This window comes from Microtus oregoni, unplaced genomic scaffold (genome assembly GCF_018167655.1).
Source record: "Microtus oregoni isolate MIOR12 unplaced genomic scaffold, Mior012 000011F_ref0000422, whole genome shotgun sequence".
Classification (NCBI taxonomy): domain Eukaryota; kingdom Metazoa; phylum Chordata; class Mammalia; order Rodentia; family Cricetidae; genus Microtus; species Microtus oregoni.
In genome coordinates, this window is record NW_024543070.1 from 17,410,602 (window position 1) to 17,433,485 (window position 22,884).

At 38.0% G+C, this 22,884-nt stretch overlaps 1 protein-coding gene across 10 annotated transcripts in view; it reads right to left on the reverse strand.

Annotated features, from left to right (window-relative positions):
• The window catches only part of LOC121453161 (ankyrin repeat and KH domain-containing protein 1), a 114,338-nt gene that overhangs the window by 2,612 nt on the left and 88,842 nt on the right, over positions 1 to 22,884 (reverse strand). For 5 of the 10 annotated variants that reach the window (XM_041659674.1, XM_041659677.1, XM_041659673.1 and 2 more), the window contains 10 exons: positions 19,305 to 19,476; positions 17,599 to 18,052; positions 17,146 to 17,286; positions 15,489 to 15,638; positions 13,594 to 15,200; positions 9,484 to 9,657; positions 7,946 to 8,200; positions 6,612 to 6,760; positions 5,265 to 5,429; positions 2,090 to 2,199 (listed from right to left, as the gene is read on the reverse strand). In XM_041659674.1, the coding sequence (XP_041515608.1) occupies positions 2,090 to 2,199; positions 5,265 to 5,429; positions 6,612 to 6,760; positions 7,946 to 8,200; positions 9,484 to 9,657; positions 13,594 to 15,200; positions 15,489 to 15,638; positions 17,146 to 17,286; positions 17,599 to 18,052; positions 19,305 to 19,476 (3,377 nt within the window). Of the gene's footprint in view, positions 1 to 2,089; positions 2,200 to 4,148; positions 5,005 to 5,264; positions 5,430 to 6,611; positions 6,761 to 7,945; positions 8,201 to 9,483; positions 9,658 to 13,593; positions 15,201 to 15,488; positions 15,639 to 17,145; positions 17,287 to 17,598; positions 18,053 to 19,304; positions 19,477 to 22,884 lie in introns of those variants that run through there. The other 5 variants (XM_041659678.1, XM_041659675.1, XM_041659681.1 and 2 more) reach the window with 4 other exon arrangements.

Consider the following 22,884-nt stretch of genomic DNA (forward strand, 5'->3'; position numbering starts at 1 on the left):
GATGGTGATTCTGAAAATGAATCCATTGGGCAGTGGCAATGGAGACAGAAATGGAGGAAATTCAGATATACAGAACAACAAAGTATGGGCCAGTGAAATGGCTCATCAGATTACGGCACTAACAGCCAAGCCTGATGATCTAAGCTCCAACCTCATGAAATGGAAGAAAAGAACCAATTCCTGCAAGCAGTCCTCTAACCTCTTCATAGGCACAATGACATGTGTATGCCCCTCTCCCCAATAATTGTAATAAAAATTTAAAGGTGGAAGGTGAAGTGATCTGATCAAGGGCAGGCTGAGGAAAATGGAGGTAAGCTAGGGTAACTCCCAATCTCCTGCTTTGAGAATCTTGGGTAGCTGGAACTACAAAAGGGGAAACAAACAGGGGCATAGCTTATATTAAGTAATGAATACTGTGTGCAGAGTAACAAGACAGAGAGCACTATAAGGAGCTGTAACAACTGGTCTGGGGGCGGGGGACTGCCTACTTATTCAGAAATGAAACACAAGAGTATGGGAAGCTATAATCTGAGAAGGTGTAGTGCAAGAAGAGGTCTACATAGTAATATTTAATTTAAGTGATTCACCAAAACAAACTGAGAAAAAACAAGTAGAACTAAAGGGGCAGGCTATATGTGGTAGCACATTCTTTTAGTCCCAGTACTGGGAAGGCAGAAGCAGGCAGATCTTCAAGTTTGAGGCCACCCTGGTCTACATAGTGAGGCAACATAAAAATTATAGAGGCTAAAGATATAGCCCAGCTGGTAGAGTGCTTATGTAGCATGCCTGAGGTCCTGGGTTTGGTCCCTAGCATCGTCAAAATGAAAATGAAACCCAAACAAATTCTAGAGTTTTTTGAGAAAGGTGCATGTGAAGTGATGTCTTCCTTCTTTGAATCTCTACTATAAAACAGCAGCCAGTGTTATTCCTATAACATACAATGGGCTGGCAGGGCTAGAAAACTATAAAAAAAAGCCAGACTCCACACCCATACAACTGCATAACCTGGATAAAGCATCAGAAGTTTACATCACAGGTTTAACATTAATTACTATTTGATTCAGAAACAAAAACAACCAATCAAAATATCAAACCAAAAACTATGCCTAGGATTAACTACCAGAGATACAATTAAACCTATAAGGCAAATGCCAGGTCTCTGCCACTTAAGTAAACAGCTTTGAATTCCCAGCAGTACCACCAAAATAAAGTGAAACAAGTTGGATTTGGTGGCACACACCATTACTCCCAGGATTGGGGAGGCAGAGGCAGGTGGATCACGTATGTAAGTGAAAAGTTCTCACAGACAGGTTCGAAATCAGCTAACATGTTCATGATCTTGCCCTCTTATATCTTGAAGCCCAGGCTCATGTCTGCTATTATTATTTTGATATGAAGGATTTCTTATTTTGTTCAGATTGGTATTGAGCTCCTCGGCTCAAGTGATCCTTCTACCTTAGGAGGAACTTTCAGGCACAGGCCACTATGCTGGGCTTTATGACCTTTATGGGATGTGGTATTAACACACTTGAATTTGCACATTCATTTCCTAAAGTAGAGAGTGAACGTGAAAGATCTAGCCTGTGGTCAGTTGCCAGATCACTGTGGGTAAATGGAAAATGCAACATCATCACAGTCCTCACCCCAGGACAGGCTCCTCTAGGAAGATATGACCAGCTGTATTGTTTGGTACAAGTACTTCTTGCTAGTCACAGAACAAGATGTTCTGAAGCTGTTTTTCTACAGGTTTGTTTGTCTCTTCTCAGTTTACAATGTGGTCCAAAGGTCTTCAACACTAGGAAAGAATCAGGTATGAAGTTCAACCTTTGGGCCTTTTGTCGGGGAGGTATAAGTGGTGTTGAGATAAGCGTTTCATGGAGCTGAGGCTTGCATTAAAATCCTGATCCCCTACCTCTACTTTGTAAGTGCTGGGTGTCCAGGGGTGCACACCATGCTGGACTCTGATTAGCTTGAACTCATGCTTGTTCTCCTGCTTCTACAAGCCAACTCAAACCAAGGACAGACCTCTTGTGTAGTAGTGTTCCAGTTGGGAGGAGGAACAGAAACCATAAGGCTTGAGATTTCTTACCTCTGGTTAGAAGAGGTCACCATTGGCTGTCCAACTCTCTTCTTTGGTCTGGTTAGCTGAGGTGATGGAATTTCCCCCTTGAGAGCAGAGACTGAAGAAAGCACACTGGCCTATAAAAGGGCAAGTCAGCACACTGTAGCCACAACAGTTTTAAAGGATTCTAAAACATCAATAATTTTATTACACTGAACACTACTTGAAAGAAGTGAATCCAGAAACCTTGAAGATACAGTTTTATTCTTTGAAGAGCTTTTATTCTCATGGGATTTGACATGTGCCTTACTTCGCAGGATATTTCTTTAAAACTTAAGGGCTCACTATGAATGTGTAACATTTTCTTCTGTTTCCACTAATTTCCAAATCAATACTGGTCTCCAGAATAGAAGGCTTTTGATTCCAGTGATCAGAACCAAACCTCAGAACTGTAAACATTTTTTCCAGTATTCCCAAATCCATACATTTTCATTGACAAGAAAAAGAAGAAAATCTGTGTTATAACCACAAGACTCCTTTGGGTTAATTTAAGATTGATTTCATGTTCAGATGGGGATTGTGAGGCCCAGAAAAATGAGATAACTTGCCTAAAGTCACAGAGTTGTAAATGACAGAAATGAAAAAAGGACTTAGACCTTTGACTCTCATTCCACTGTACCCATACTGCCTCCCTCCATCCCTTGTATGTTTTGAAAATAATCAAGTTCTTACCTGAGCTAGGTTTTATCCAATGTTCAAGTTGGTAAAATAGCAGTAAAGTAATGTCAGGAAGAGGCAGGAAGAGGAAGAAGAGATTATAGCAAGTAAAATAGGGCTGGGATTAGGTTACCAAGATTCAAATAGAAAGGAGGGTGATGTTGACAAAAGGGAAGGGAGGAGGTCTCCCAGGGCTCCTCCTGCACACTTCTTCTTTCTTCCTAATTCTCTAGGGGGATTTTCTCCTTCCTTTCTCTTTATGGGTTCTAGTTTCTGACCTGAGACAGAATTTCTTCTGTTGTATTCAAGGTTTAGAAATAGATTTAAGGATCCCTAGATCATTCAAATACTTTACAAAAAATTAATGTAGAATAAAACTCACTTTTTTGTTCTACTGAGTAATTTACTTAAGGTTACCTTTCTCTATTTCATCAAGAGCAGCTTCATTCATTTCACTAATTTTAAGTGATTGTTTCTGTTATCGGTAAGAGGAAAGAACAAGATATGTAGGCAATCTAAAGGACTGTTCTGCCCTAGAGCGAGATGGCCTCGAGAAGATTTTATATGACCACTATAAAGTCAGTAAACTTCCCACCAGTAATACTTTCCAAATTCATCAAAAATAGAAAATAAGAAATGCGCTTAAGGAAGCTTTCTCATGTGTAAAATGATGTGGAAGACCAAAGAACTAAGTTATATCTTACATAGAACTAATAGCATATTTCTGACCGGGTGATGGCTTAGAACCCAGGCAAAGATTATTAAGAATTCTTAATTGCTTTTAGAGTAAGAATCATGCTTGCATGATTCTCTGCTCTTGGTTGTTGCTTGTGTGTGTTTGTGTGTGCATTCTCTTTTTGTTTTTTCTCAGTCACCAAAATGTTTTCTTTTAAATACTGTTTATAATGCTGGGATATTGAACTACATTAAAATACAACTGAGCCAGGTGGTGGCGGCGCACACCTTTAATCCCAGCACTTGGGAGGCAGAGGCAGGTAGATCTCTGTGAGTTCGAGGCCAGCACAGTCTACAGAGCAAGTTCCAGGACAGGCTCCAAAGCTACAAGAGAAACCCAGTCTCAAAAAACCAAAACCAACCAAACAAGCAAACAAAAAACCCACAACTGATGATACGTTTTAGTAGGAGAATTTCCTTCTCCATTGTACACAGTGTATGGTTTAGCCAACTTAGTTTAGTGTTTTTGTGATTGATTTGTTTAGCATATTGGCTTTTCATTTTTGAGTCCATGGGACTAAACACAGCATTAGTCACTGATTTATAAATATTACTCAGTTATTCATCAGTATAACTGATTAACTCTTCCACTTCTTATGTTCCAATTCAAAAATCAAGAAGCACAAAGGAACCCAAAGTGGATGATTTGGGTATCCCTAAATCTGTTCAATGGAAAGCCTTAGTAGTCATGATCCATAAAGAGCAAAACCTATCAAGTGGCCTATTTGCTAATGTCAGCTAACACAAACTGTAAAGGCTTAAAAACCCTCATCTTTAATAAGGTGGGAGACAGAAGAACAAGAAGTAGCTAATAAGTTTTAACAGTGCTTTTCATGGCTGTTTAAGAATGGACTCTACAGTGTTAAATGTGAAAAGCATGATACAAATAAATACAACATTAGCAATCTAATTTAATATGACTGTAGATTGGCTGGAATCTTCATGACCACTGAAAGGATCACACCCCACTTCTAAACACTGTTCATTTTTTTTTATTGAATATTCTGGTAAATATTTCACATTAATACAGGCTACATTAAGTAGAGCCACTATATGACAAGAAATTTACTCATATTTTTTAAAGTATGTAAACAATTATACATGTATTTACCACCCTAAAAAGTTGAAACATGTAATCATCTAATTCTCTTCTGCATACAAGTAGCATTCAGTATGTTTAGCCAAAAGCACTAGGTTCATCTTATCTCAAGTCAAAAATGGCTAAACTAACCAGAGAACATACTCAGGTGGGATAGGAAATCAATTTGTTCTTACACAATGGGCAATCAAATTTCCATTGCTAAAGCCTCAGAATATTTTAGTTAGGCACATTAAAAAAAAAAAAACCCAAAAAACAAAATTAAAAACCCCAGAGTCCTTCCAAAGTCATAGGTTTCCCAAACAAGGCTAAAGAGTAAAGACCTTCTAACTTAGTTGACATATTTGAGATGCATGTTTCCAATATGAGGTGCCCACGTGCCAGGCCAAATCTGAAAAGGGGGAGGAAAAATTGGAATTTCCAATTAGGAATCTTTACATATTTGTGAAATGAATATATAAATTCAATGGCAATGCACTGTTTCTGCCTAGGAAGAACACACATATAAGAAATAGAATGTTTAGAATCATCATTTTGATAATGAAAAACTTAATCCAGATTAATAGTCATTACTCAGACCTTACATTTCCCATCAAATTCAGAGTCACATGACAAATCTGAAAAGTAGAAGAGATTTTAAGCCTGTTTTACCTGCTGAGCATCAGTGCATTCAGTTGAATTCTGGATAACTTTTATCATAGGGTTCCAAGCAGGATCTGAGTTGTGAAGTCCGTTGAACAGTGGGCCCCCTGGAACATCAGCAAGCTGAGGATGAGAGGATATAATGGTGCCTCCATACATGGAAATCGGCAGACCCTAAAATAGCAGAGAAAGAAGCCTTAATTATGAAATGACAGATAATGATTCCATTAATACCAGCTGAGACCTCTTTATAATTCTTTATTAAAATAACTTCAGAGGATTCTATTAGTATATCGTGGCACAGTATTGAGAAATCAAGTGTTTCATCTGCATTTGCAATATTTTTCAGTAAGAGAGGAGAAAAATAAAACAAAACAAAACCAAAACTAATCCAATTTGAAATTATTAGGAACTTCCCCACACTGGATGAAAATATAATATACTCAATTTGCTTAGTACAGTTTTACGTATAAGAAAAGAGTAGTTGGGTATGGAGGTGCATGCCTTTAAAGTTTTTTTGGATTTTCAAGACAGGGTTTCTCTGTAGCTTTTGGTTCCTGTCCTGGAACTAGCTCTTGTAGACCAGGCTGGCCTCGAACTCACAGAGATCCGCCTGCCTCTGCCTCCCAAGTGCTGGGATTAAAGGCGTGCGCCACCACCGCCCGGCACATGCCTTTAAATTAATCCTAAGCAAAGACAGGTGGATCTCTGTGAGTTGAGGAGAGCCTGGTCTACAAAATGAGTTCCAGGCCAGTCAGGATCACATGGTGTGACCCTATCTCAAAAAAAAAAAAAAAAAAAAAAAGATAAGTATAATTCTGTATGAGCATTTACAGCTATAATCTGGCTATATGGAACCCAAGAAACTGTAAATGCACAAAAGAACAATGAATCCAATAGCCAGTTCTTTTTTTTTAAATTTATTATGTATATACAGTGTTTTGTCTGCATGTTTGCCTGCACACCAAAAGAGGGCAGCAGATCTCATTACAGATGGTTCTGAGCCACCATGTGGTCGCTGGGAATTGAACTCCGGACCTCTGGAAGAGTAATCAGTGCTCTTAACCTCTGAGCCACCTCTCCAGCCCCAATAGCCAGTTCTTTAGGGGATAAACACCTCTCTCAAATGTGTGGCCCAGAAAACAAAGCAGAACTCATATCTCTCAGTGTTTTAGAAGGACTGTAAGACAAGAGTACCCACTCTTAAAACTGAACAATAGATCTGACAGTCACAGAAGCAAAAGGGTAATTTCCTCATAAACTATTCCTTAACCAGTGACTACAATGGCTGGCAACATATCAAAATTACAATGATGCATGTTAACTCACTGTAGAAAAGCCCTCAAAGCCACTTACCATAGGCTGGTGAAAAATGTTAGAGGGAGCTACCATTCCAGAATCATCTCTCTCCATTGGCTGATGCTGGGAGAATGTGCTTGGGTCTGACAATTGTTGATGCATTGGATGGTTCCCTATCATAGACTGTGACCAACCTGATAAGCCTTCTGGAAAAAAAGAATTAAAAATAATGTTTAGTATTGGCTTAGATAAAACAATAAAATACTACCACTTTGTTACTTCTTATTTTATGAGACAGGGTTTCTCTGAGTAACAGTCCTGGCTGTCCTGGAACTCACTCTGTAGACTCTACTCAAAGAGAGATCCACCTATATATCAAAATAATTCTTCTCAAGAGTTCTTGCAACATTTACCACACCCTGGCAAGCCATAACTAATCAATCAAATAAAAAAAAAATCAAGTTCCTAGAAAACCAGGTAAATGCCTCTGCATACTCCCCAACTCCTGATGTGAAAGAACTCAAACTATTCTGCACTGGAAGCCTTAAGACAGAAAGCAATTATGCTTTGGGTCATATTTCTTTTGAGAAAGGAACCTAGTCTAGTAGTTTAGGCTAGGCTGGAACTCACGTCAATATTCTTGCCTCAGCCTCTTGAACCACCAGGTCCAGCTGAAACTTTTACTTCTGATCAATTCTATGTATCATCTCAAATAACATTCTAGATTAGGATAGAAATGAATCCCTCATAGCTATAAATCCCTTTCTTTCACTGAATGTTAAGTATAGAAACTAAGGATTTTTTTTCTTTTACACTTCGGTCTGCTGTGTCTGTGTGTGCATGAAAAACAAAAACTTTTTGCTCTGTGCATTATCAGAGAGCCAACCCACGGCTTTCTGTGCAAGGTTAGCGCTCTACTTTAGGGCTGTATCAACACTCACTGGTCTGTGAGAGAAGGCCCCACTGTGCAAGAGCTCAGACTGGACCCTGAACTCCCTGTGTAACTCATGGTGATCTGAGATTGGTGATCCTCCTAAGGCTCTGAAGTGTTAGTATGTGTGTACCAATATAGAAATCTTTGAGGAATTCAATTTTGGGGGAAAATTATTTAATTTTATGTGTCTATGTGCATGCATGTATGTGTGTGTACTACCTACATGCAGGAGCCCACAAAGGTCTGAAGAGGTATCAGATGCCTTGGAATTACGTTACAGGCAGCTATGAGCTGCCATTTGGATGCTTAGAACTGAACCTAGGTCCTCTGCTAGAGCAACAAGTGCTCTTTATCAGAGTCCTCTCTCTAGCCCCTCTTCCCCTATCACTAGGAATTAAGTTTTAATGACAAACTCTTATAATATTCAGAATGTCTTGGCAGAAAGAGAGAAAGGTACCTGACATAGCATTGACACCAAATGACCAGATCCCACTGTGTCCAACAGGAGCAACAAAACTGGTCCCTACGGGAGCTTGTGCAACAGATCCTCCTTGCCGAATCCTGGCCAGCCTCTCTGTTCCAATAGGAGGAGGTATCTTTCGATCCTGACTGGCACTATTTCCTTTTGATTGTTGGCCCAGAGTTGGTGGTGCAGAAGTGGCTGAAAGAGGTGAAGATGATCCCGAAGAAACAGATGGAATAGGAGAGTCACCTGGTGGCAAAATATTTCTCTATTGTTTTATTACATATAAAAACTAAAGAAATATGAGAAACCTTGTAAAGATATATTCCAACAACATACGTTCTGTAAAGAAAAGTTCATTTAAAACGATAATTCAAGTGAAAATATTTTTATAACCACTGTTTAGAATACTTCTGCCTGAAGCTTGTAAGGCTTTTTCCAACTGAACTGGACAAAGCTAGAAAAGAATTTATCATTATACTAAATAATCCTCTGAAAACATAATTATATCCTACATTTACTAAGGCTATGTATTTCATGTATTTGTTAATTCTCTCCCATTTCTTTCTTTCTTTTTTTTCTTTTGGTTTTCCGAGACAGGGTTTCTCCATAGCTTTGGAGCCTGTCCCGGAACTAGCTCTTGTACACCAGACTGGCCTCACAGAGATCTGCCTACCTCTGCCTCCTGAGTGCTGGGATTAAAGGCGTGCACCACCACTGCCCAGCTAATTTTCTCCCATTTCTATAGCCGTCTTTTTCTATAGGAAGAGAAGTTAAATGTTAAAATCATTCTAGAATTTAAGTGATAACTTTGATTCTTCAGTGAACTTGTAATATGTGTAGTTTTCTTTGTCACAAAGACTAATGCAGATCAGGTGTTGTGGTGCACACCTTAAATTCCAACACTCGGGAGACAGAGGCAGGCAGATCTTTGTGAGTTTGAGGTGAGTCTGATCTAAATACTAAATTCAAGGACAGCCAGGGTTACATAGAGAAATCTTGTCTCAAAAAAATAAAGAAAATAAAAAGGTAATATGGACTATGTTAAAAAAAAAAAAGAGCTGTTGCTTAGTGGTAAATAACTTGCCTAGTTATGTGCAAGGGCCAGAGCTCAATTTCCAGAACAAGGCAGTGGGGGAAAATATCATATATTATGTGAGACCAAATAATTCACATGCTCTAAATATTGAAATAAGTAAAAATAAAGGTACATCTATAAAAGGTAATAAATACAACCCCAAAATGCAAAAATAAGTGTGAAACTATGTCAGAAGGATCACCTATAATTAGTTTCTTTTCAGAGTAATTTCACAACCCTGCTGTCCTTCACAGGGGCCTTTTGTAAACTACTATGTGTATCATGGATTCTTGATCCAAAGACCCAGAGGAAACATTTTAGTTTGATCACATACAAACCTCAGGTAGCTGCATATTTCTTATTTTACTAAAACCAGTACATAATGTACCCATAATCAAATGGCTTAATAGCTTATTCAAGATTTTTTTGCGAAGAGTTTCGCTAGGATTCCTACATGTGTTTGAGGCGCTTGTCCAAGGATGGGGAGAAAAGTGTTGTCTGTTGAAACTCGGAGTCCCGACAGGTGCTGGCCCTTGGAGGAAAACCCTTGTCCCTGGTATGCCAGAAAAACTTGTCAGAGGAGCAGCAGCAGACGGGGAGCTGCCTGATGGGTCAATGGATGGCAACCCTGAAATAAAACAGGTTCAAGATATCCAATTAGCTGAGACTTTAGAATGGAAAGCTGAAGGTTTACTTAATTTTTTTTAAGATAAAGAAGCATATGGCATATTTTTCATAAATTAAAGAAAAATGAACTCACATATATGACACTATATTGCCAAACCCAATCTTTTATAATCAGAAGAATATCACCCAGTATCTCTAACTAAATGAAAGTGAACTCAGTGTTTCAAAGTAGAAGTTCATCTGAAGTAATGTTCTAAATATATCTTCAAGCTTTTGTTACTGAATGGGACATGAAATAACATCATTTTGTGTATATCTAAGTGGTACTTGACCAATAATGTATGCATTCTCTTTTGAGGAAACTCTTTTAAGTAAAGCTAGTTACTTATAAAGCTATAGTAATTTCCAATGAAGATGAACAACAAAATTTACTAATGTTTCTTTATTCACAAAGAAAAAAAACCCAATAAAGTATTAATTTTAGTATTCTCATAAACAAAAACTGCAAATTATATAATAGCTTCTATTAGTTTGTATAAATTTAAATTTAGTACTTTCTTTAAATTTCACTGGTTTCTCTAGTGAGTGTATTAGGGAAATGAGACAAACTTCTAGAAAAAGATTATAGGTAGGTACTAATTTCCAGTCCAGAACAAGGAATTTTTGTCTTTAAGTTATTTATTGACTTATATATTCCAGGACAGAGTTTTTGTTTAGCCCAGGCTGTCCTGGCTCTGCAGACCAGGCTGGCCTCGAACTCACAGAGATATACCTGCCTCTGCCTCCAGACTGCTGGGATCAAATTCAGGTCCTTTTGTTTATACAGCATGTGCTTTACCAACTGAGCTATTTCTCTATCGCTCTTCTTATGCTTTTTAAATGGATTTGTGTATTATATACCAAAGCCATTTTCCTTAATGATGGGGAAATCAATTCTTTATTAGTATCTTTTTAAGATAATTTTTGATAACTTTTTATGTTGATAATTGTTGTATACATAATAAATAAATATAAAAAAAAGAAAGGAAAGAAGGTACGAAGAAAAGAAAGGAAAAAAGAAATATGTACATGATAGTTTGGATAATAGTTTTGCAAGGTTATAGATATATTTGAAAAATAACAGCAATGTTTCTCTGAAAAGACAAGTAAATCTAATCATATCTGAAATAAAAGTTAAGGCTACAACATATCCAGAACAACATAAGCTAGTAGTGTACAACTATCAAAAGGGCACCATGGACTAAAGAGCAGTTTCCCAATTAGAACAGAATGTTAAGTGGCAGTAGTGTTTCCTTCCAATACTTTTTTCATTATGTGTTTGTGTGTATTTGTGTATGTGCACACGAATCCAAAAGAGGGCTTCAGATCTCATGGAGCTGGAGTTACAGGCAGCTGTGACGCACATGATGTGGGTGCTGGAAACTGAATTCAGATCTGGAAGAGGAGCTATTGCTCTTAACAGCTGACTCTCTCCAACTCCCAAGAGTTTTATTTTATTTATTATTATTATTACTACTACTACTACTACTGGTTTTTCGAGACAGGGTTTCTCTGTAGCTTTGAAGCCTGTCCTGGAACTAGCTCTTGTAGACCAGACTGGCCTTGAACTCACAGTGATCCACCTGCGGGCCTCTGCCTACAAAGTGCTGGAATTAAAGGCATGCACCACTGCCTGGCTTTATTTTCTTAAAAATAATTTATTCATTTTTATTTTATGTGCATTTTTTTTTTGCCTGCCATGTATGGCTGTGTGAGGGTGTCAGAGCGTGGAATTATAGATAGTTGTGAGCTGTCGTGTGAGTACTGGGAATTGAACCTGGGTCCTCTGGAAGAGCAGTCAGTACTCTTTTTTTTTTTTGTTTGGAAATATTAATTTTTTTCTCTATTGTAATTGTGTTTTCCATTTTTTTTTATTGAGAAAAAAAAATTCCTGCCTCCTTCCAGCCTCCCACTCCCTCCCCCTCCCCCTACTCCTCTCCCCCTCCCTCTCCAGTCTGAAGAGCAGTCAGGGTTCCCTGCCCTGTGGAAAGTCCAAAGTCCTCCCCACTCCATCCTGGTCTAGGAAGGAGAACATCCAAACTGGCTAGGCTCCCACAAAGCCAGCACATTAAGTAGGATCAAAACCCAGTGCCATTGTCCTTGGCTTCTCATCAGCCCTCATTGTTCGCCATATTCAGAGAGTCAGGTTTTATCCCATGCTTTTTCAGTCACAGTCCAGCTGGTCTTGGTGAGCTCCAAAAAGATCAGCCCCACTGTCTCCGTGGGTGGGTGCACCCCTTGTGGTCCTGACTTCTTTGCTCATGTTCTCCCTCCTTCTGTTCCTCATTGGGACTTTGGGAGCTCAGTCCAGTGCTCTTAACCGCTGAGTCATTTCTCCAGCCCGTTTTGTTTTTATGTATCTGATGTTTTGCCTTGCTTGCATGTTCCTTATCACTACTGTGGGTCACCAGACTTTTATTTCATTTTTAAAAATTAATTTTATTTATTTATGTGTATGGGTGTTCTGTCTGCGTGTATGTCCGTGCACCATATACATGCCTGGTACCTATGGAGGCCAGAAAGGGGTGCCAGATCCTCTGGGACTGGAGTTATAGATAATTGTGAGCTATTGTGGGTGGTAGGAACTGAATCCTGGGTTCTCTGTAAGAGCAGCTAGTAGTGCTCTTAACTGCTCTCTCTAGTACCCACATTTTCATTTGAGACAGGATCTTGATATGTAGTTCAGGTTGGCCTAGAACTTGTGATTCTACTATCTCACTTCCTAAGTGTTGCAATTACAGGTGTATGCTACTAAACCTAATTCTCAAACGATGTTATTTTTTTTTTACCTTAAGTTTTGAAATAATTTCAGACATTAAAAATTTCTCATTTTTCAGTATAGTACAGACTGAACTGAAATTTTGTTCTTATTCTCTGTGAAATAGATTTCCTCTTTCAAATATCTCCAAGTCAAAACTGGCTGCCAATCCATCTACATATTTTTTTTATTGTATCAGTAGCTAATAGTTATTTTTTCCTTTGACAATTTCATACAAGTATCAAATGCATGATTACACTCCCTTTGACAATCACTTATTTCACTCCTAACCCAACCAACCCCACATCTTCTATACAAATCTTCTATACATATTCATTGGGTTTTATTTAATGTCCTACAAAATTTTACTAGGGCCATTTGCGTGACCCTGAGTTTGGAACTATCTGAGCCCGGTGGGTTCACCAGTGGGTATACAACTGGATGCTATGCCTACCCCTCTCTTAGAATCTGTTGGCTGCCAATAGAGAGCAGCAGGAGCTCTGAGAGCCCCTTCTCCACCACAGCAGCATCTAATTTCTAAGTCAAGAAGTCAAAGCCAGACAGTGGTTCATGCCTATGATCCCAGCACTCTGGTGATATAGGAACACTGCTATGAATTTAAGGCCAGTGTGGCTAGAGAAGAAGACCTTGTCTCCAACAAAAAAAAAAAAAAAAAAAAAAAAAAATCTATTGAGTTAGCACATGACCAGAATCTCTTCCATAGCTGCACCTAATGATGTAAAAGATACTAAGCACATTAGTGTAATATAAAGTAATATGAATGATGGAGCAATGTGCAGTTCTAATGTTTTCAATCAGAAAAACAAATAATCATTATGATTTTAAAAAAATCTATAAATTTGGAATCCTTGAGGTATGCTATGGATCCTTTTTATTAATATAATGGACATCAACTTCCAAAAGACTGAACCAATACAAGGTATAATCTCCTTACTGTTAGGTACAGAAATACAAAAGAATGAAATAGCTTATTTTATGTGATTTACATACAATAAATGGCCGCTTTAAAGCATTTCTTTAAGGTTATGCAATATTAGGTGCAAAATAAGTACGTATTAGCTTAGAAGGTGAGTTATAACAGCCCCATATATTAAGTAACTACAATACTTAATGACTTACCAACTGGACTGGTAGAAACTCTCTGGGAAGGTGGTCTGAAGCCAGGTGCCTTAGAGTTGTCAGGGTGCACATTTTCCAAGTGTCCAAGTACAGAGTTACTCAGGAAAGCTGACTGAACAGTGAAAGAGGCATCTGCAGCAACTCTTGAGGGCAGTGGGCCATCTCCCCACCCTTGGTTAGCTGACACCTGGCTGCTATCAAAAAGACTACTGAAGTGATTAAAGAGTGTGGCTGGGCCAAATGGAGGTTGCAAAGACTTATTTGCTGGGTTTATGTGCATCTGAGAACCATTCATAATATTCACAGCTGATGAAAGCTGCACTGCAGCTGGTGGGCCTTGAGGTGGTGTTAAAGGAACAGGATTGGTAACAAAAATTGATTGGGGATCTTGGTGTATAGTTGCATTTGGTAGCACTGAGTAAAAAGAACCTCTGGGCTGCATTCGATGAGAAACTCGAGGTGTTGGTACAGTTAACTGAGGTAAATTACCAGTGTCCTGATTATCAGCAGTGGTCAATCTAGGTGATGCCAAAGTCAATGGAGCCGGTTCTGAGTTAGAGGCAAAAGGCATTGACATAGGATTTAAATCAGACACACTGGGTGGCTGTCCTTCCTCTTGTGTATTATTGGAGGGAGGAGAAGGACTACCGGATGGGTGAGTTTCTGGAGCTCCTGAGGTGTTGCTGGCAGAGCTATTACAACTGTTTGCAGTTGGTGTACATAGGTTTGTCAAAGGCTGGTCCTGTGTAGACACTTTCTCTTTGGGAGGTGGTATGGCAGAGAAAGACTCTATCTTTTGTGAAGAAAGTTGTACTTGAGGAGTAGTTGCAGGTATAAATGTGGTGGTAACTTGTCCACTAGTGGTAGATGTGGAGGAGACAGAAGGCAAGGAACTACTAGTGCTTGTCACAGAGGAAATCACTGTTGCTGGAGGGCTGGTCTTAGGCACACAAGCAAACAACTGCTTTCTGACTGATGAAGGAGTCCGAGTATTAGTCATACATAGCTGCTGACTGGCAGCAACCACAGAAGAGACAGTGATAGGACAACTGGCAGTAGCTAGTCCAGGAGATTCTGATGGTAAAACAGGTCCATTCTGGTTAGGTAGACGGGCTGTATTATTATGCTTTGGAGAACTATTTGTATTGCCAGGATTCACAGGTCTCACTGGGAATGGTCCCCAAGTGTTAGGTGAGGGTGAGAAGGTTCCTCCAAACTGTGCCATGGGTAAGCGAGGATGGCGAATCTGTTGCATAGTCTGAGCAGCCAGCAGAGCAAAATGAGGATGAGGGTAAGCTAAGGGAAGAGAAACTGGGAAAGGAGATCGCACATTTGTCGGCACATTCTTGCTAAGTTTATTAGTGGGCTGGAAGGTAGATAATGTTGCTGCCTGTGATGTTACAAGAGCTGGAGCACCCAAGGGAAATGCATTCTTGCTGGAAGTTGCTGCGGTGCCTACTCCAGGTGAGAAGTTTGTATGAATGGACTTGGTGCTGGCAGGTGTCCTGATATGGTTTTTAGGAATCAAGTCTTCTAGTTCCTTTGCAGGATCTTGAATAAGTGCATTGATAAGTTGAACTGCGTATCTTGTTGATTCTGTACCACCCCTGGAGAACAAATGAAATAAGGCCAACAATATGAAAAACAACACACCTTAGGTAATCTTTTTTATAACAGAAATTTTTTTAACAATACATTTTGTTTTTTCCCTAGATAATCTTACGATTCAACTTTTCCACCTGGTGTTGACCCCAGGGCTTAATATATGTTAAGCAAGAAATTTACCATTGAGCTATATCCCAACTCTCAAATAAAATTCCTATCTACTAAAAGTATGCTTCTTATAAAATTTTGATTCAAAACTAGTAATATATCTGTCACTTTATAACAGTTACCTTATTGTAATCATTCTCTCTCCATTCTTATCTTTTTGTTTATCCACATCAATATGGGCACCAGTAACATCTTGTATTGCTGTAATGTTACATCCTCCTCTTCCCATTATTCTGGACACCACTGAGGCTGGAACAGATAATTTCTTTGACCTATAAAATGAAGACTGCCCATGAGTTTATGAAATGTAACATCTTTAAATAATAAATATTGAAATAAAAAGTTAAGATGTTTAAGTATATTGATGGAATTTTTTTAGAATATTCGTGATCCTTAATTAAATTCTTACTTTAGAAACTATTATTGTATTGAATTTAGTTGAGGAAAATTAAAAACTAAATTGCCATTTAAAACAAAAATCCTAAGTGGGACATGGTGGTGCATGCCTTTAGCCCTAGTACTTGGGGGACAGAAGTAGGGGGATCTCTGAGTATGAGGCTAGTCTGGTCTACTGTGAGTTCCAGGATAGCCAGAGATACTTATTAAGATTTTTTCTCAAAACAAAACAAAACAAACAAACAAACAAACAAAAAAACCAAAACACACACACACACACCCAAAAGACAATGAACAAAGGGGTCAAGACCATGATGAGGAAACCCCAGAATCAACTGACCTGAGCTAGTGGGAGATCACTGACTCACCATACTGACAACTGGGGAACCTGCATAGAATTAGGCCCCCTGAATACAGGCAACAATGGTGTGGCTTGGGCAGTATATGGGGCCACTGGCAGTGGAACCAGGATCTAACTCTAATGCATGAACTGACTTTGTGGAGCCCATTCTCTATGGAGAGATACCTTGCTCAACCTAGACAAGGGGGGAGAGGGGGCTTGGTCTTACATCAACGAGGTGATGGGACAGACTCAGCTGACTTCCCAGGAGAGGCCTTACCCTCTGAAGATGGGGTGGGGAAGAAAACTGGGGGAGTGGGAGGAGAGGAGGGAGGAGGAATTGGGATTGGTGTGGGAAGGAAGGAAGGAAGGAAGGAAGGAAGGAAAGAAGGAAGGAAGGGGAAGGCAGACAGACCAAAAATCCTATTTAGTTCACTCATAATTTAAGCATTCAAATCTGCTCAAAATAACACAAGTCAACTAATCTGCAATTAACATGCTTTCTCTTTCTAAATTCAGGGCTATATAGTGAAACTCTGTTTCAAAAACAAAACAAAATATACACTGAATAATATATGCTAGCTTGTAACTTTAAACAATAAATAGTTCATATTTAGCAATTTTAAAAGGTCTGAAATATGCATGTAAATTTTATATATTGTTTCTAATTTTGTTTTGGTATATTCTGAGTTTAGTATGGTATTAGAGTTTGCAATGATGGTTACATTCAAATTATAAAATAGGTAACCATGTCATAAAAGATGGGGAATTTTAAGCCAGGTGTGTTGGTATACACCTGTAATTCTATCACTTGGGCAGCAGAGGCAGGTGGGTTAGGAATTTAAGGTTAGCCCTGGCTGTATATCAAATTTAAGGTCAGTATGGGTTGCATCAGATTCATACAAAAAACAAAAACAAAGTAAAATAAAAAGCCACTATGTTGGCTTACTTGGAAAGCGAAGGTGGGGTGGGGTAAGGGGTAGGGAGGGGCTGGGGCAAACAAGAAAGTAAATAAACTAACAGATGAGATTAATCCTACTTACCTTCTAACAACTTCTTTCCACCCTTCTTCTCTTTTCTGACCCCTTTTAGGACTAGTGAGATTCAGTTTCATGGTTGGAGAGCTTAATGGCAATGACTTGTAGCTTGCTGACAAGGAATTAGAATTCACTTCACCTTCAAGGCTGAGAAAAGGGAATTACGGAATTCAACAAAAGATATATTTAAGATAGACATTCAAGAGACTACATAGACAAAATTGTAATGAAATAATTTTTTAAACTTCAGACTAAGAATCTTATAAAATATCTACTAATCTTTACAATGAACACATGATTAAGAGGACAGAGATGATTTTAGTTTTGAAGACTAGAGACAAGAAGATAATATTGTAGATACTTTAATACAACTTGTACATAGATGACATACTGTGAAATTTTATGCCAGGCATGAAATAAAAGCAGTGAATATTGAGTTAACAAAATAGAAAAATTTACCATGTCTGAGTCTTGGAAGTGGCAGTAATTGTCTTTTCTTCTTGAGAATTGAGAACTGTGGGGCCCCTTCTGTCACTGGTGGAATTCACATCCACAGTGAAATTTAACTCTTGGCTTTTACCACCACTACTGCTCTCACTGTTGCAGTCTGTGCTATCTAAGTTATCTGAATCACTATTCCCGCCTGTACCACCACCTCTAGGTTCTCCATTTATTTTATTTTTATCTGCTTTTTGTTGTGCTAAAGATATATGGGGTTCAGGTAAAATTAAATGTGCTGTGGGAGGGGACTCTTTTGTCTTATTTTTCTTATTTTTCCGATTGGTGCTGGGGGTTGTCACTACATTGGCTCTTTTTTTCCCAAATACATTTGTGAACGTGGCAGACGTAGCAGAGATTCCAATTGTAGTGGTCGTGGTTGCACTCGGAGGCTCTATGGGAATTTCTTGCTCCACTGAAATTATTAAAAAAAAAAAATCATCACAATAAGAGTCAAAGATCTCAAAACAAACTGTGACAGAATAATGCAATAATTCATAATAAACCAATCGATTAGGTTATATTTTCCTTTTCACTAAGAAATCCTTACTGTTGTTAGAATATTCTGATGTATAAGTTGGTGTAAAATACATATACCAGTAGTATTCTATATTTTAAAATGATTAATTTTATGTGCATTGGGTTTTTTTGTCTGCATGTATGTCTGTGTGAGGGTGTTGGATTCCGAAGAACTGGAATTAGACAGTTGTGAACTGACATGTGGGTGCTGGGAATTGAACTTGGGTACTCTGGAAGCATAACCAATGAGTGCTCTTAACCACTGAGCCATCTCTCCAGCTCTACTATTAGTATTATTACAACTGATAATACAAGTTCTACAAACTATTAAAAAAAAAAACCACATATAGTTTGAATTTAGGAAAAATCTCGAATAGTATTGAGGAATTAGAATTCAAATAGAATACAATTAATTGCCTACTCCAAAAATTACCAGGTTGAACCATAAACATCTCAACTGACAAGTCTATCCTCCATGGTTTTAAACCTTAACCTTAGCTAAGAATTTACTAAGGAATTATTCTAATCAAGGAAGTTAGAGGTAGAAAAGAACCTGAAGGAAAACTGACAAACCTTTTACTGTACCCTTAAATATATACAAGGTTGACATAAATTACACACCACCTCTTTAAGTAAGTCATGCTTGCTTTCACCTTGTTTTCTTTTTTTTTTTAATATTTATTTATTATGTACACAATATTCTGTCTGTGTGTATGTCTGCAGGCCAGAAGAGGGCACCAGATCTCATTATAGATGGTTGTGAGCCACCATGTGGTTGCCGGGAATTGAACTCAGGAACTTTGGAAGAGCAGGCTATGCTCCTAACCACTGAGCCATCTCTCCAGCCCCCTCACCTTGTTTTCTTTATTAGTTTGTACTGTAAAGCATTTAGTATAATTTGCTATAAAAGCCAACTATTAATTTCAGATTAAGTAATGAAACTCTTAAGAGTGACCCCCAAAAGGTTATTTAAATTTTATTTATTATTTTTGTTTATTTAGAAACAGGGTCTTTTTATGTAGCTTTGCCTGACCTTGAATTCATGGCAATTCTCCTGTCTCAGCATCCTTTGTGACAAGATTACAGGTTTAATCTACAATGCTAACAAAGGATAATTTTACATTTAATTCAGATGAGTCATTTTTTACCATCTTCATCATTGTCCTCTTCATCTTCACCCTCTGGTTGTTCTGAATTCTCTTTTGGTTTGTTCTCCTCATCTTCTTGTTTCCTTTTCTGCTCCTCTTTTTTCTTTTTTCTCTTTTCTTTTCTTTTCTCTCTTTTAGCAGCAAGAGCTTGCTTTCTGCTCTCTTCTCTTGACTGTGAATAAATTAATTTATTATTAATTTATAATAAATTATTATTAATAAATTAATAAATTTATTATTAATAAATTAATAAATTTATTATTAATAAATTATTATTAATTTAATAATGTAAAAACATTTATTATTTTTTTTTAAGATTTATTTTGTATATAGGTTTCTTTCCACCACTTGGCAGGTCTGGTGCCTGAGGAGATCAAAATCAGGCATGGGATCCTCTAGATCTGGAATTATGGATGGATAAAGCCACCAATGTGGGTGCTGGAGACTGAACCTGGGTTTTCCACAAGTGTAACAACACAAGTGTTCTTAACAGCTGAGTCATCTCTCCATCTGCAATAATGTGGTAATTTAAAATACTAAATAACATTTTTGTTCTTTATTTCCCATGGATGCCAGTCTCAAACACATTTATAAAAGCAAAAAAGAAAAAAAAACAAACAAAAACCAAATTGGGTGTCATCAAAATTAAATAATTTTTATGATTCAAATGATCAACAATGTGAAAAAACATATCATACCAAAAATACATATAATTTCTATGATAAGGAACATGTATACCTAAAATATACAGACATCTCTTATTACTCAATAATAATCAAATAACCTAATTGAAAAGTGAACTAACAAACAGGTGGTGGAGTACTTGCTGAACATGTGGTAGTGGTAGACAAGACATCAAGTAAGACTGAATGTGCTGGTATACACCATAATCCCAGAGCTCAGGAGGCTGCAGAAAAACAGCTGAAGAGTTCAGGGACAGCCTGGATAACACAGTGAGATCCTGCCTCTGAACTAAACTATTAAGTGAAAAATAAATTGTTTTTTACACTGAATTTTGAAATAAATAAAATCATATATTAACATATAAAAATTCTGTCAGTTATTCCTTAATATGGCTGTTGAAAATAATTGGGAAGGGCTGAAAAGATGGTTTAGTGCTTGAGTATATACTGCTCTATAGAGGTCACAAGGTTTGGTTTCCAGCACCCACAGTAGGACAGCTTACAGGTGTCTGTAACTCTAATTTTAGGGAGATCTGTTGACTTTGGGCACTGCACACATATAATTAAAAAGAAAACAAGATAAAACAACAACAAAAAAACAGGGTAGGTATGGTGGCACATATACTTGGGAGGCAGAGGCAGGTTTATTTCTGGGTTTCAAGTCAGCCAGTGTGACACAAAAAGGGCCTGTCTTAAATAAACAGGGTCGGGGGAGGATGATCTAAAATAGATTGTGGTGACTTATGAATGCGTAAGTCAATGAATATACTACACTGATTTGTATAAGCTTAAATGGGTAAATTCTGATATAAGAATTTAATCTTACCAGGTGGTGGTGGGGATGCCTTTAGTCCCAGCACTTAGGAGGCAGAGGCAGGCAGACCTCTGAGTTTGAGGCAAGTCTGGTCTACAGAGCGAGTTCCAGGACTGGCTCCATGGCTACTGAGAAACCCTTGTCTCAAAAAACCAAATCTCCCAAAAAGAATTTAATCTCATTAAAAATATAGAAAAATACAATTTTATGGCACATATTTGCCCAAAACACAACTATCGTAATCTTTATAAAGGACTGACAAATTTCACTGAAAAAGTGCTGAGATTAAGCAGGGCACACGACTTTTATCCCAACACTTGGGAGGCAGAGGCAGGTGGATCTCTGTGAGTTCTAGGACAGCCAAGGCTACACAGAGAAACCCTTTCTTAAAAAACCAAAAGAAAAAAAAAAGTTGAGAAGAGACTAACATAAAATTAGAAATCGTTTCCCCGCCCACCCCCCAGAGGTGGTAGAGATTGTGAATCTAGCTTTTAATGACTGAGCCATCTTTTTTTTTTTTTAAATATTTATTTATTTATTATGTATACAATATTCTGTCTGTGTGTATGCCTGAAGGCCAGAAGAGGGCGCCAGACCTCTTTACAGATGGTTGTGAGCCACCATGTGGTTGCTGGGAATTGAACTCAGGACCTTTGGAAGAGCAGGCAATGCTCTTAACCACTGAGCCATCTCTCCAGCCCCCCTGAGCCATCTTTCTAACCTAAGTTTTCCTTGCTTTATGAAAAATTTAAAGCCCCATTTAGAACTCTTCATCACCTTTCGGTTTTGCTAACATCTGTGATTAACAAGAAAAAATAAGCTTTTACTTTCACAAGACAGTTAACAGTAACAGATGCTTAGCATTGTCTGGAATTAGAGAAAACATGTTACTTATATTTCTAGGAAAATTATGCAAAAAAGGCTCATCAGAAGAAAAATTATTTTTCAGCTAGGCTGGGCCTGGTGATATAGGCTTATAATTCCAGCTGTTTGATTGGATGAGTAGGACTGCAAGTTCAAGGCCTTCGTAAGCATGAAGTAAGTATATGACTACCCTAGGAAACTTGATAAGATACTGTCTTGATTTTTTTTCCCCCTCAGAGATAATGTTTCTTTATGTCAGAGAACTTTCTGGCTGTCATAGAACTTTCTGTGTAGACCAGACTGGTCTTGAACTCACAGAGATCCACCTGCCTCTGGCTCTGGAATAATGTTGGAATTAAGGTGTGTGCCACCACCTCCTGGCCTGATCCTGTATTGAAATAAAAGCAAAAAGGTTGGTGATATAGCTTAGGAGTAGAGTGCTTGCCTACCATGCCTGAAGGTAGAATACTTCCTGGCACGTGCAAGGATCCAGGTTTAATCCCTAGCACCACAAACATACAATTAAATTAAAATGGAAACAACAAAAACAAAGAGCAACAAAACAAAATGAGCTGCATAGGTACATTCTTGCAATACCAGCACTTGAGAGCCCAAGGTAAACATATTGCTATGAATTCATTTCTATCAGAGCCATAGGTGAGTTCTGGTCCAGCCTTGCTTGGCTAAGAGTACGTTCCTGTCTCAGAACATGGATAAAAATAAAAAAATGTATATGATTCTTTCCCAGTCTGGCTTCTGTAATCAAGTACATGAAAATATTAAAATTAATTTCCTAATGACAAGACTTTTAAGGTTTTTTTTTGCTTTTGCTCATTATAATACAACAATGAATGACCTTGCACACATATCTTTTTATCTTAAATTTATTATTAGTAGTACAACAATTACAAGTATATCATAAGTGTGTATGTGTATACACAGTGTATCACGGGAGACAACATTGTAGAGTTGTTCTTCCACTTTTATTTGGGTGCCGGGGATAGAACCCTGGTTGTTAGTTTTGCAGCAAGTGCTTTTACTTATTGAGCCATCTTTGTGGCCATCCATACTCACACTTTTGATTATACGCCTCTTGTTGGATTTCTAAAAATGGATAATTGAGAATACATATCCTTCTCATTAATTTGTAGAAATCATACTACATGGTAATTCTTTGTGAATCTGTTCAAATACTTTTAGTCTCCCTTCTTTTTCTAGT